Source organism: Musa acuminata, chromosome BXJ1-4, assembly GCF_036884655.1.
Source record: "Musa acuminata AAA Group cultivar baxijiao chromosome BXJ1-4, Cavendish_Baxijiao_AAA, whole genome shotgun sequence".
Lineage (NCBI taxonomy): Eukaryota > Viridiplantae > Streptophyta > Magnoliopsida > Zingiberales > Musaceae > Musa > Musa acuminata.
Window position 1 is genome coordinate 5,893,870 of NC_088330.1, and position 15,270 is coordinate 5,909,139.

At 37.5% G+C, this 15,270-nt stretch overlaps 1 protein-coding gene across 1 annotated transcript; it reads right to left on the bottom strand.

Moving 5' to 3' along the window:
- Positions 1–379: 379 nt before the first annotated feature.
- On the bottom strand, positions 380–14,595 carry LOC103980863 (DExH-box ATP-dependent RNA helicase DExH3). The gene is made up of 19 exons (XM_009397387.3): positions 14,273–14,595; positions 13,736–13,887; positions 13,551–13,638; positions 13,227–13,463; positions 12,462–12,557; positions 11,246–11,434; positions 10,972–11,131; positions 10,733–10,863; positions 9,744–9,914; positions 9,398–9,670; positions 7,658–7,852; positions 6,129–6,332; positions 4,853–4,922; positions 4,553–4,701; positions 3,881–4,189; positions 3,726–3,785; positions 1,952–2,104; positions 1,765–1,875; positions 380–1,375 (listed from the first exon to the last, which is right to left on the bottom strand). The coding sequence occupies exons 1-19, from the start codon at positions 14,507–14,509 to the stop codon at positions 890–892; spliced, it is 3,471 nt and encodes a 1,156-aa protein (XP_009395662.2). The 5' UTR covers positions 14,510–14,595; the 3' UTR covers positions 380–889.
- Between the last annotated feature and the right edge of the window lie 675 nt (positions 14,596–15,270).

Sequence of the window (15,270 nt, forward strand, 5' to 3'; positions counted from 1 at the left end):
ATTCTCTTAACAATTTTGAGGCTATGCTTTGATTTTTGAAAAACACTTCGCTTGACTGTTTGTTGTTTTTTTTTAATCAATGGTTAATTGTGATTTTTAACCCAAAAAATATAATTTATTTTTTACCCAATGGTTAATTTATTTATTTTTCCATTTTACATCCACCTGATTAAGCTTTAATATAGTCTGTTATTTTAAAAATAATAATAAAGATATGGAATGTTGGATTCTGCCTGCCTTTATCTATCTATTAAGATAAGACGACAGATCAGAGGTAAGCAGTGACGTAGGCATTGTTTCATAGACATGGGGTACAAAAAGATTGTGATCGTTCCGTACAAGACATCCTGTCAAATGTATCCCAAAATTGAGTTTACAGTGATTCTGAAAGCTCACTTATTTAAATAAATGTCTCCAAAAAATAAACTGCCAATGTAGCAGCCAAGGAACTAGAATGCATTTTACACCTGGACATGCTCATGTCCTCTTTAATATTACCTATTGCCTCCTGTATATATAACTGTCACAACAACATAAGAATTGATTAAACTCCTTTGCCCCCGTAAAAAAGATCGAATGGTACCCAAAAAAAGATATAATATATAAACAGACTATAATTTCCTGAATTAGCCTACAGATTAGATTGATGCATTCTGAAAAGTTTATCTGCCTTGATCAAGATGATCTATTGTTACCAATCTCGTCATCCATGTGTCATGCCGCACCGTTTGGCTCTTGGTCTTATTATCACTTACTCAGAATTGCCCCAGTAAGCAAAAGAATGATGAGAGCCTCCCCAGGTGAAAAAGAATCTGGCACAATTAGAGGCATGCCTCTAGTAATAATACTAGCAGCATCTGCGGTCTGCTGGATTCTCCAGGTGTCACCATCAGCCTGAACGACGCCTTGACCTTCGCCTTGGTCTGTTAAGAAGCTTCAGCATATTCTCAGTGATATCAAGTGGGGAGTCATCATCTTCAACCTGGTGGCTCTTGTCCGAAGTGTGGGTCAACCATTCCAAAGCTTCTATAGCAGCATCCCTCTCAGCAAGCTGCTTGTTCTTCTTTGGTTTTCCCACAAATTGCATCCCTTTGAATTCCACTATTGCCCGGAATTCATTCGTCTTCAGATGCTTCGTCTTGTACTTTGGTGGGCTGTGGCCTGCCCTCATCAACAAGGTTTGCAGCAAGCTTTTTGGGTTGGTCCCATCTTTCACAATATTGTTCTTGTTGCCCTCGTTGCCGCTAAATCTGGTCCTTCTTGTTTCCCGTCCAAATACAAACCTTCCTTCACACAGGTCACCTGAGACGAGCTCCTGCACGGCAAGCATTAGGTACCTGCCTTCTTTGTGGATATCTGTTCTCGGATCTAGAAGCTGCATTCACATCAGGGAATATTAATGTAGTGAAAGTAATATACAAGTAAATTCAACAATGGATCCAACCATCAGGTAATTAGTCAATAAATACAACCAACTGAATTTTAAAAATATAATAAGAACAAGACAAAGCCGTAGTGTCCTATTTGTGGTCAGCTTAACTGAGATTGACGCATAAAATATTTAAATTAGTGATGTGATATGGGATGTTACTTTAAGTCCTATTATATAACATCACCTTTTGGATGCTCTTGGAAGAATCATTTGCTTGTAGCTTAATGGAAGGAACGTAAAACATGCACTTACAACATTGAAAAAAATCACAATAACATAATTCATTTAACTTATTGCTGAATAACATATTTTAATATTAGATTCATGTTTACCTTTCTTTGTACAAGGTTATCAAGTTCCGCCTTGAGGTTCCAGTAGCATTCTGTTAAACTTGGATCCATGAAGAAATCAATGTAGCCATCTAACATCTTTAAGTGTCCAGCCTAGCCACAAATATCAAGTCAGCTATAGCACAGTCATTAAATCACTGAAAGGTATATAATCCAGAGAGAAGACTACCATTTCTCCCCTGATGAGGGTTCCACCAAACAAGATCAGTACTGAATCAGATACACCTGTAGAATCACGAATAAAAACAGTATTCACTTTGACCTTCTCACTAAAGACCAACCATGGATAAGGGATTGTCTGGTACTTCGCATTTACAGAATTCTGATGCAATAAAAACCAGCTTCAGTCAGAATGAATGACTCCAACCAAATGCCGAAAGTGAATAGAACTAGCTTTTGTAAACAAAAGGTCAACACAACTTCAACAACTAGATAAATTCTGTATGCATCTAAAGCAGACATAGTCAATTACTAGAAACAGTGTTCATATATTACATCAAAGTCAGTTAAATCACACAAGCAGGTGCCTAGACACATTTTGTATGCACTGCAGTAACGATTGGACACCCAGCAGGGTGGTCATGGCTAGTTAATGGCAGTATATAGAGCGTGGTATGCTAAATATGGCAAATCATGGTCCCATGTTATCACGAACGGTCGTCGCGCACCCGCAACAACTCCGTTCAACAAACCGTTCGTCGCTCTCATCTACATGTACAGTTACTTTGCAGCCTGTTTTGCCTTGGTTTTGAGTCATTTTGCTTGTAAAAATGTAAGTTCGAACAAGCTGCAGCGTTACAAAGCGACCGCTCACTGAACCGAGCAAAACAGCCCCAAAACAGCCCAGAACAACTCCGTTTTCGTGTGCCGCGGGCTGATTTCTGGAATCTGCCTCCGCTCACCAAAACGTCAACCATCTCAGCCCCTTGGAACCCCCCGGGTGGCACAGGGCTGGATGGGGCTTCGGTATAGTACCGGGCGTTGAACACTCATTCGCATGTTCGCACGTTGCCTTGACGGGAACTTGTTGTCGCGCCCGGGACTCGGTGAGCAGCTGTTTGTGGGCTTGCAGCTGTTCATTCAACCTTCTAAAGCCCTTGTTTTCCCCCTCTCCCTCTTTTCTCTTGTGCACGCAAGGTGCTCGCTGAATTGTTTGTAAAGCCTCCCCTCTTTTCGCGAGACGTCGGGACTTGTCCGTCGCTCGTTCTTTCGAACTAATCAACTTTTTCTTTTACAGGTCCTTCGGGACCTGCGAGAGGTTACAAGTGGGCTGATCTTTGCGGAGCAATATCGCAAGGGTGAAGCGCGACTTAGGCAACGCAAGCTAAGTTCGCGTCTTGGCCGCAAGGGTGCCTCACGTCTTAGGCAATTCCAGCTAAGGCCGTGACAATGTGGCATACACCTAGTACAAATTTTCCAGTCTGACACAAATGTTAACCAATTAACATAGGTAACAAACATGAAATCCTGGTGAAGTGTACATACATTGAAAATTGAATATATAGAGTCAAATACTAGTAGATGAACTTCACTGTTGCCCTATATTTTCATGATGTAAACAAGTTAGTTCAAAAGTTCATCATCATCAAATCTGTCCAATCAAGAGTTTCTTATCATCATATCTGTCCATTCAAGAGTTTGTGCAAGATCTTATAATATCTTGTAATGTCCAGATTTCAAATCGATTTCCATGGTTCACAGCTTTCATCCTAAAAATTATATATGCATGCATCATACAGCAACCTGCAGTAATGTTAATTTCTATAGTTCCAATGAATCTCTTGCCTTCTAGTTTCTAAAAAGTAAAATTGGATGCAGTATCTATATACTCAAAAGGACGGACAAAATGTAGCAATCAGTGCCATATTTTTCCCCTATAATATGATAAATGAAATGACTATTAAAGACACAAAAAAAAAATCAATTTACAAGTCTGCACTTACAGCATAAAGTAGGACCTGGCCATCATCCATCGTTTTGAAAGACAGAGACTTCTCTCTGTGCTACACAAGCATAACACAAATGAAAAATGAAGTGCATACATAAGAAGGAAAAATTGTACAAGCAATTACAGAAAGAAATATGATCAGCCCTTTACCACAACTGATGCTATCCCAGGAAAGAGTCCGGAGCATATGATAGCACGAACCAGTGGCTGATTATGGCTTAAGCTGTTATTGATGCTGGAGTCAGCATCTAAAAGACCAGAATCTTTTAGAATAAAACTAAATTGCTTCCTAAGTGAATGGATAGCCTGAAGAGTTTGGGCTGAAAGGAAGTTCCTCCAGCAGTACTCATATGCAGAACCTTCTCTCTCTGCATCTTTCCATCCCTCATATGCACGGACAAGAGCCATATGATCACTGTAGTCCTTAGCTGAGAATCTTGATTTTGCAGTTCCTGCCAACTGAACAGGAGATACAAACTGAACGTTAATCATATATTTCATTCTAACAGTACATTGATTCAAGATGCATCTCTCTAATTACAATAAGCTGTAGAGTACAAATATAGTGATAAAATGTCGCACAGATGTCAATAGTTAGATGACTAAATGAGGATAAAAAAATTAAAAGCAACAAACCAATCCAAATGTTTCAGGATGACAGAAAATGTTCAGAATATCAGAAGGGTTTTGTGAAAGTGTAGAGGAGGTTATATTGGCTACAGTCTCTACATGACAACAACCAGGAAATTCCAAAAAGTAATTACACTTTATGAAGAACACTAACACATGTGAAGATTTTGATGAATAAAGATACGGACTTACATCCTTCTTGTCCTGCGGTAAGAGAAAAGGGTCTCTGACACTTAATCCAGACACTACCGTAAGAACTGGATCAAGGCAACGAAAGACAGCACCCATGATAAGCATCTTTCCTAGCTTTGGATCAACCGGAAGCACTGATAGATATCGACCTACACAGTGCAAAGTCAAAGTTTAAGAAACATAAAATCCAGAATACTCCATGATGCAACAAAATATAAAACCCTGCATATGGGAGACAAAGTAGAAATATATATAAGCTGGGGAGGACACCTCAGGTTTCATATTAATTCAACATCATACCAAGATTCGTAAGATTTTCCTGTTCATCTAGTGCTCCAATCATCTTCAGAAATTCAACAGCATTTTGGACCTGCATATATCAAGAAATTCAACTCCAAGCAGTGTACTGAACTGCCAGAAACCAGCTAATATGGGAAAGAAGGATTTTTGCTGGTGGCCAATGATAGGATGGACGGCAGGTGAAACCATGATTTCTTAAACACCAGTCCAACACTACATCTGACACATTGTTGGATCAGTTCAGTAACACCAACTTATATTGCTTTCTTTCATTAATAAAATAGGGAAAACAAATGCTGATTAGCATTGAGCTATATGGTCCAGTACCAATCCTTCCTCAGATTGGTAAATAACAGTCAGAATATACCAGCACAAATCGATATTTGAAACCACAGGCACAACCAGCTCATGCCTTCACCATTCAGAGAACAAACATATTAACCACATCAATAAAACCATAATTTACAGAAAAAAGCATGTTTTGATGCTATAAAACACAATCTTGTTGAGAACAAGCTAAAAAGGAAAACTCAAGTTGATTAGATATCTCAAGAAACAAACTACCGTAAAAAAATTGTCGTCACTCCGGACAGGAACCAAACAAGCAAAGGACAAGCAAAGAACTTTCTTAGGCACAAAAAAGGACATTTGAAAGATTCATCAGCCGTGCCCAATTCACTTGAAGCCTTCTCGACAAGAGGACCCACTAAAGACTGTCAACTACCCCTCCCAGACCACTCTGATATCCCATCCAGCCATGTGTCACCCAGGAGGTTCCATGGTCCTGAAACTGTTGTTCCACACTGAAATTCAGCCCTAGAAATTTCCCTGTCATAGTATAGGCTGTGAGGTTAGTTGGCCAATTTCAGCAATGCAGGAATGTCGACCAATGGAATGACTCACAAAGTGTTTGTACAACTACTGGGCGGTACATGAAAAGATGCAAAGACATAGTGAACTTAGTGGTTGTTATCGGCATGTTGCAGCCGCCAGTGGCAGAGTACCATCATGGACCAGCACAGGACTGGTACCCAGAATTGAATTCCTTGGGTTTAAACATTTACTTCTAAAGCTCATGTCATTCTGATTTTGTTACATTAATCCAATTATACATAACTTCTTAATTTCCTATAACTAAGTAACAAGGGATCATATACCGAATACCTCTTCCTCAAAAAATATCTTTTCCATATTATACAAGATTATGCATGAATGTTCTGAAGAGAAAATTGTTTAGGAACTAGTGATCCTATAAGTGAGCTTTTGCATCACTTACGGTGAGTGGTTCTGGTGGCTGCAAGGCAGCAGATAAGAACTCCCCAATGCTACCAACCTGCAAACTTTTTATTTGCAAACATAAGGAGTTCAATGGAGTTCTTAAAAGCTCAGGAAGCTGATATTCTGCGAAGGCATCATATACACATCTAGGATAGAGATGGTAGCACTCCCCAGGCTGCACACGACCAGCTCTACCCCGCCTCTGCAATCTCATCATAGAGAAAATAAAAGAATTAGCAAACAAGATGGAGAGACAAAGTGACAAACAATCAACCAAAAGATTAAAAGTATAATGAATTTATGCAGTTTTGAACAGATCAAGGATGTCTCCTTTGGTAGGAAGTCAAGGATGGCATCATCTGTTAAAATTCTAAGTTGCCAAAATATTTGAGTGATTTGACCCTCTTACAGATATTGTTGTTAAAGATGTAGCTTTTGATAACAATATCATTCACAAAACATGCAGCCACACATTTTCATCAGTTGAATATATAACCTCAATTTGCTCTTATTTTTCAGGTATTCTTTATTACATAATTAAACAATCAAATGGTTAGAGTCATATACTATAAAAGAAAATGTCAAGAAATTCAAGTTCTATCTTCTCCAAGCTACAACTATGAAATTCAACATAAGGCAGTATATGAAATTGATTCAAACAAGAGAATTAAGATAAATATAAGTGATCAAACTGTTGCTTTTTCCTGACGGATTTATATTGCCCAACAAGCACAGTAGTCATGGATATAACGGGTTAATGATCATAGTTGATGGAATTATCTACACCTAAAAGTGGTTTACCGTGAGGATCATGTAATAGTAGTTCTTTTCTTGGTGCAAGGCATAGAGAAGAATGCCCTCTTTTTTGCACCATATCTGTCACCATGGTGTATTCAGATGCTTCTGTTTAGTACCATTAAAAAATTCCTTCTTGTGTTTAGATGTATGGACTATGGAGTACTTCATTAACCATCCATTGAGACAGCATCACCACTTCTTATAGGATTAAGAATCAACCTTCGGTTTTGTCAGCTATTTAAATTGATGGATGGCAGCATGTAGGTGAAATGAAATTGCATTTACACATATATCTAAATTTACAGGCCGTCACTTGTGACAGAAAAGGATAAAAATTGGGTGACATATAAGACTTTAATTATATAGGATACATAATTTTTTATGTAGGCAAGAATAGAAGCCTCATAAATCAAATAAGTCCACTGTTAATGTCAACGTCCTTCAATTTTATTCCTTTGACCTGTTTTGCAATAGAAGGGTCTGGTGTCAAACTCATGGATACAATTATCACATACAGATTGTTGCAGGTGCATGTGGCGTCCCACATAATGCCAAATCAACTGTCTTATGGATATCCCACTAAATAAAATTATTCAAAGATAGAGAAGAAAATATAATTTGCATATGAATAAGCAATGAAAATGACAATCATTCTTATTTCAAAATTCAAAAGAAAATCAACAGATGAATCACCAACAAAAACAAGAAAGTTTGAGGGAAATATCTTACTTGGCGGGCAGAAGCTTTAGAGATCCAGGATGGCAGCAAGCAAGGCGTATTATTCAGTGCATCATAGGTGGTCTCTTTTGCTTTACCACAGTCAACAACAAACACAATATCATTGATTGTAATACTTGCTTCAGCCATGTTTGTTGCAAGGACTATCTTTCGTATATTAGGTGGTGGATTTTCAAATATGAGTTTCTGCATATTACCAATGGACAGTAAGTGACTGCAAAAGAGAAAAGTGCAGCATCAAATTGAATGACTATGAACGACAGAGTTTTCTTATCCGACATATATTTTTATTATTGGGAGAACAATTAGAATACCAAAATATTTCATCAACATGAAGTTATAAGCTTTGCATTGGACAATTAATCTAGTCCCTCAGGCCAATAGATGCACATCATGATCTTTCAAGAGGGGCCAATAACAAGTAAATCACGCTACCCAATAGGTCTATGATTCTTCAACCAGAGAAGCATACTTTGCAATATTACAATCTAATAACACATTCCTTCATCACCCCTTCTAATTTTTATAGATTTCTTTTTCTCCCGCAGCTTGTTTCACATCTGAAAGGATATTGGGTTGTACTATCAAGTCTCAAGAAAGAGGGTTAATAAACTTTGGCTTGAGCAGGTAAATTTAAAAGGCTTAAATAAATGACATGGTATGAAAATCTAATAAAAACTCAAATATGGTTGAAATAACTGCAACCAGCACAACTTAAGTAGGTACAGATGTTTTAACAAATAAATATAGCATTACAAAAACTAATGCCTAATGGTTATTAGCATTATGTATATACCATCATACTTGATCAAAGAGGGACATTAGCATCATCTAATCAATGTTTTTTGCAATAATAGCAATTATTCTAATTCTAGGAAGACCTACAGGACTCAACATCAGCAGTAACAATGTCCAATAACAACAATAATTCTATCAATGTTTTTTGCAATAACAACAATTATTCTAATTCTAGGTAGACCTACAGGGCCCAACAACAGCAGTAACAATGTCCAATATTAAAGAAGCATAATCGGTGAGATTTGACCCTACAAACTTTTCCATTAGGAACTTAACCACTAAATCAAAGCCTTGTTATTTAAGTTGAAATTTACTATCTGTATAATTACACAAGTTCCACTAGTAACCCAGACTCAGGAGAGTTTGGAACCAACCTGAGAGGCTCAACATTAGCTACATAGCTAATTATATAACTTGGTAAAAATTTCCGTCAAGTATTTTTCAACTTCGAGTTGCTCCGTAGATCCAATCTTATATTAATGGAACCCAGACCTGGGCGATGACACCTATAGTTAACATTCCACAATATGGAACAAGTGTATATGAAGTATGAACAAAGTTCTGAGACATACCAATGAAAATGATCTTCACTGTTGATATTACCAGCATACAGTGGGATTCAAGTTCTAGTTTCCTAAATGACTAGCGCCCAAAACTATGTGAAATACCCAAACTAAATAGCTTTATAACCAACACAGGAAGATTATGGAATGTGACTTCCAGTAATGTATGTTTTTATATGTTTCAATGCAGATCATAAAAATTATTACCCTTCAAATCTATGAGAATGACCAATAATGACGAAAGTAGGAGTTCAGCCATGACAAAACTAAGAATTTCTCATTTACAATTAGCAATTGAAGACTACTAAAAAGTAGCATAAGATGCAATTGAAAAAACAAAATGACGGAATCTTCACCATTGAAAAATTACCTGCTCAGAAGTAGCCATAGAACCATGACATGTAAGTACCAAAACCCTGTTTGGATCTCCTAAGAGAGGATGAGCCCTCAGCTGATCCCTCAAGCAACTAATGTCATCCCAACCAGTCATAAATACAAGGACAGCACCTGGTCGTTCCTTACGACATATATGACACAGAATAGCCTCAATAAGATTAAAACCTATGCAATCAGGTGTCCAGGAGGCCAAAGAATCACGTGCTCTGGAACTGTATCCCTCAAAACTTGAATTTTGAAGAGCATCCTGCATCGGAAAAGCAGCAACATATAAAAAAAAATGTCACTTATTCATCAGATTCTGCCATGCATACTAGTACCTCAACAAGTGCAGTAATCTGATTTTTTCTTTTACGTGGCATTAGCTGCCTCTGAGTCTTCCAAAGTTTCTCTTGGCCATAGTCATCAATTTGGTTAAAAGAAGTCAGTTTGTATCCAGTTTTCTCAAGTATATCTTCAAGAAACTGCGCCCTTACAGGATATGTGAAACCCTGAAGCCAACAGAAGATTTTCTTTTATGATAGCTTCACAAGCATTCAACTTTCAATCAAGGCTCAGAACAAATTGTAGACAATGTTGATGAAAATGATGTTAATGAATGGTCTCAAATTGGAATCTACAAAAAGCTAATCTATGGAATTTTGAGTCAAGCATGCTAAGAGCACAGAGATAAAGGTGGTTAGATATAGTTTTTCTGATACATACCATAAAAAAGGTGAGGTTCAGAAGAAATATTATGCATAACAATATAGAAAGTAAAAGATATAGGATCTATAATTCCAGCAGATAGCATATAAATGTCTAGAATTTAGATACTAGTTGAACAGTTAAGTATTATGCAGATCACCCTGAAACTCGAAAACAATCATAGATGGGGGTATATTTGATAGTTTTTGACACATAGCAAACTATCAAAAATACCGCTGAGTGTGGTATCTATGATAGTTTCTGAGTTTTAAAGCAATATACCAGTTATATTCAATTTATCAAGGACCAAATTTAGTATTTTCAACATTTGCAGGATCATAAACAGAATTTTCCTTTTAAAAAAAGTGCACTTTTAACCAATCTAGATAACATTTATTTAGTGAAGAGTGGGTTCCTGATAATAGAATCTGATCCGTCTTCAACAAAACTCCTGTAAGTTAAGAAGTTATGTAAATATAAATCACAACTCTTTCTAAGGAATCACAAGAATTTTCAAACAGTAAGGAGTTCATGGTAAATGAAAAAAATAAATAATATAGAAAGATAAAGAGACAGGTAGATGTTCAAAGAGTACTAAAGTATGTACTAGACATTAGCATACTGGAATATGGATTGTTGGAGCTCCTCCAAAGTAGTTTGAAAACAATTCAGCATTCAAAGTTGCGCTCATCAAAATTAATCTCAAATCACGGCGACGTGGAAGAAGGTCCTTTAACACAATCAACAAGAAATCTGCACATCACAGAGGCACATATGCAATCTTTACAAGCAGTAAGCTGGGCTCAAATAATTCATGCAAAAAAGAGAGGCAAATCTGTTTGTATTATAAATGCCATGCACCTTCATTCATGCCTCGTTCATGAATTTCATCAACAAAAACATGAGTTACACCATTCAAATTTCGGTCTCCAAGCAATCTTCTTAGCAGAATTCCACTGGTACAAAAGAGGAGATGTGTATTCTTTCCCTTCATTCCCTCTAATCGAACTTTGTAACCAACCTACCACAAAAGGGTAATGTCTAGAACAAAAGATTGTACAGAAAATTTCCTAGTAAGCATATTTAAACTAGTTGTATACACCCAACTGGAGAACATGAATATGCAAAAACTTACTGTTTCACCAAGATTTTCTCCTCTTTCTGCTGAAACTCTTTCAGCAACAGCCATAGCAGATATTCTTCGCGGTTGTGTACAAATGATGTTGCAAAATGCCCCACGCCCAGATTCTATCTCAGATTCTAGAACATACTGAGGAAGTTGAGTTGTTTTACCACATCCAGTTTCCCCAGAAATTACTATGACCTGATGAGGACATAGATGGTAAGTAGCAAAAGACAACCAAACAAATCAAGCAGTCACAAACTGAGAAGTATAAACATGAAGATTTAGACAATGTTTTCAGACATAAAAGGGTTAAACAAAATGGTACAACATAATTGTCTAGTCATCTCAGCAGAAACCAGTTATACATAATATGTAACACAAGTACTTGAATCTACTCTTATTGTTATGAAAATATCCAGAAACAGAAAAGCTTGACATGCCTTAAAATAATGGAAAACTTTGAAAGTCAAGGAAAATTAATGGCCGCCAATCAACTACAGAAAAAAATTCAATGTATATAAAAAAATCATGAAATAAACAGTAAATAAAAATCACCCTCGGGTTGATCATATCCACACTTTGCAGCACATCCAACTTTAGTTGAAAAATCGTCTATCCATGTCCACTTCAGCCCATATGGACAGCATAATAAACAAATGTTTACCATCTTTCTTCAACTAGTACTACCTCCAATTTATCATAAATACTTATTCATATCAACATCCCCATGTCAGAAAATTCAATTTTCTCCACGTGATGGGGTAAAATATAACAATGTTAAGTTAGTTTCCTTTTCTACCTCAAAGCCTAATTGGTTCGTGCTGAATCGTAAACTGCCACTGTCAAAAGTGTTACCAAAATGAGTTTGTAAACAAGAAAAATTAAGGTCTCATTGCGCATAATTGAACTCCAGTAACAGCTCAAAGAAGGACAAAACCAGTACATGGTTTCCACCAATGAGGTCAATGTACAGTCTTATCCTCATAAGCAAAGAGAATATTCCAGTGATTCAAATACTTGGCACCCTGGTTGCAAATGGACTATCTTTTTTCCATTTAAATGAAAGTTCCTTGTCCTAGTAATGCTAAAATAGACCCTTCAACTTGAAGATAGTTCTCTTCCATAATGCAACTTGTAGCAATCAAACAGGCATGATATTTAAATATGAAATGCAACATATTTTCATGAAAAACACTTTAAAAGGTATCTTGGCTTAAAGTAAGACCTGATTGCGTGCAATAGCAGAGAGGAGTCCGCCCTTCTCCTTGTATGCTGGAAGTGAGTTTCTAAAATTCAGCATCTTCACACCCTCCGGTGAGTCCTGTTTAACATAAAGGTCATACCATTTTTTCTTATATATATAAACTAAATTCTCGGAACAAGAAAGAAAAAAGATTTAGCTTACTTGCAAACACACTATCTTAATTTAGAGAAGAAAAAAAAAAGATCTAATGTAGGTTTCTGGTATCACAACTTCACACCCAATATAGACCACCTGGTTTCCCAACAACTTTGTTTAGAAATCGTTATTTTTAGGAATTCTAACCTCTGGGATTTAATCCCCATTTTTGGAATAAAACATTTAATATGAACTGTAATTCCAAGGCATCATTTTATAACTGTTCGGAAGGATTTGCCAACCTGACAAATAATGGTTCGACTTGTATTTCCAAATGTAGGGCCCACAACTTATAAGAAAATAAAGTTAAAGCGACCTTCTCTCCTTCCATGCTATTTACTTATTCATTTCATGTTAAGACTTTCCTAAGAACAACAGGGTTAACTTCATAAATCAATTCATTAAATACTTTTAGAACATCATAATTGGCTTCCTATATGATACTGATTCCAAAAAAAATGTACGAGTGACAAAAACCCTTGTTTCAACCATATGAGATCACCATATTTCAGATTATGTCATAAATGCAAAGGTAAAACTGTGCCTCTGCTACTAGTGAAGACCAGCACACCACCAAGCATTAAGATCAACCTGCCAAGTTCTTTGCAAGTTCCTCATTCGTATGCTCTTTCTCTGAAGTATCTTTTCCATGACTGAACTGTCAACCAAGGAATCCTGGTTTTCATCAACATCTACATCTTCCACATCCTTGCTGGAAGAACTACGTCCCAATTCATCATTGACAATGTTGGATGCTAATAGCACCCTATCAAGGTGTTCTTGCAGTAAACCTTCAACCCTCCTCTGCAAGCTAAGAGGGATCATCACCTGTAACACAAGCACTCACTCCAGAACAGTGAACTTGCTGGTTCAGAAACAACAAATAAAATTATTAACCTTTGACACACTACATACTTCTCTTTGTGGCCGCTTATCATCAAGATCAGGTCTATAATTAGGCAGAGGAACCTTGCTGGCAACCACCACTTTTCCATAAAGCTCACTGTGCAAATAATAAAATGCATATTAAGGATAACAATATGCTGGCAAGCAATAATTTGCTTTTAGGACACAACTGAAGGATGTGCAGCGGTTGTCACCTGTAGAGACCCATTCGTTTTGCAAGATTTGATATTTGTTCATAATCACGTCGGTCTCTTTTGTCCCTGGAAATAATCTCTTGCTCTTCAGTGCCGCGTAAGAGCAAACTAAGTTTCCATCTCCATTCATCAATGTTGGCCTCTGAAGAAGGCTGCAGACAAATAATCGTCCTGATTACTAAAATAACAGAAAAAGGGCTCGAGAAACAACTAAGCTTTTGAATTCGAAAGTTCAAAGTTTCCATTAGTAATTTAACTAAACAAGAAGATCAGTTGACATCCTGACAGCTTAAATACATTTCGTAAACGCCCAGAGTCTATCAAAAGTCCAGGAAAGTGAGCAACCTCGGGTATGGTCATTTTGATACTCTGAAACATAAAGTACTCTCTGGAAAGTGAATCGACCAATTTTCCACTTCATAGAACAATTCCAAGAGCTATTAAATCCAAAATTCAATATTTAATGGACCTTAACTTAACTAAAGCACACACGACTTAGCAAGCAAAAGAACTTGTGGAACAAACCACAATCCATACCTTGTGGCTCTCGAATTCGCACTCATACTCGTCGTCGGAGAACTGTTCCACGGCGTAGCCGCAGAAGCCGCGCTGCCACCGATAGCAGCATCCAGCATTAACATCTCCACCAGTCGAGGAGATCGAACGCCGCGAGAGGAAAGACAAGGCTCCGACCTTTCGACCCAATGACGTTGCCGCGAACCTCTCGGGTCTAAGAAGCGACGCTAAGCCGAACCCTAATCCGCGACGCATCATGCTATGGGGTCATGGTGACCCAACCCTTGCGCTTCCAGGTCGCCGACGCCGGGGAACAGTCGTCGTAGAGATTGAAAGGTGGGGACTTCCCGCTAGGGTTCTTCTTTATTTTGACGGGGAAGTGAACAAGAGACGGAATTTAGCGGTGCGCCGTTGGGTACGGCTTAGCAGTGCGGCGTGAGCCACGGTTCACTCTTTCCATCGCAGGCAAAACTTCTATCGCATGGCAGTGTAACTGGACCGTGGGCCCCGCGGCAGAGATCAGGAGAAAGAAAGCTAAACCCTGTCTCGATTAAGATATTGCGTGGGCAAATCTGAGTGGACGAGGAAATATTATGGAGTATATAAGACTGTTTTGACTGCAGTAGATGAACAATCTTAGCGTGGAGTCATTTACTTTGAGAGTTTGGTTTGAAAATGAAGGATTGCGGCAATTAAAGACTGTTTGACTGCTGTAGATGAACAATCTTAGGCTCCTTTGATGCTTATATGTTACGATAAGCCTATTCGAATATTTATTTTGATTTTTTTTTTAACGAAAGAATGGAGGGCTCATAAATGTATGTGTATATTAGTAGTAGGTTTTTTATTACCAAATATAAATAGTAGGTTATTCTTAGTATAAATAACATCAATAAGAGAGTTTTTTGCTTCCAAATTTAAATATGGTGTGGACAACCTTATTAGTAATAATTATATTATCATGAATGGTGTGACCTCGATGAAAACAGATGGACTATAATTGATTATAGAATAGGAAT

Bases quoted from the DNA above. Each gene is read 5' to 3' on its own strand.
- LOC103980863 (XM_009397387.3), bottom strand. From the start codon at position 14,509: ATGATGCGTCGCGGATTAGGGTTCGGCTTAGCGTCGCTTCTTAGACCC. The intron at 12,558-13,226 runs GTTGATCTTAAT...TATGTTAAACAG, and splicing joins ACTTGCAAAGAACTTGGCAG to GACTCACCGGAGGGTGTGAA. The intron at 10,864-10,971 runs GTGCATGGCATT...TGTGATGTGCAG, and splicing joins TGAACGAGGCATGAATGAAG to ATTTCTTGTTGATTGTGTTA.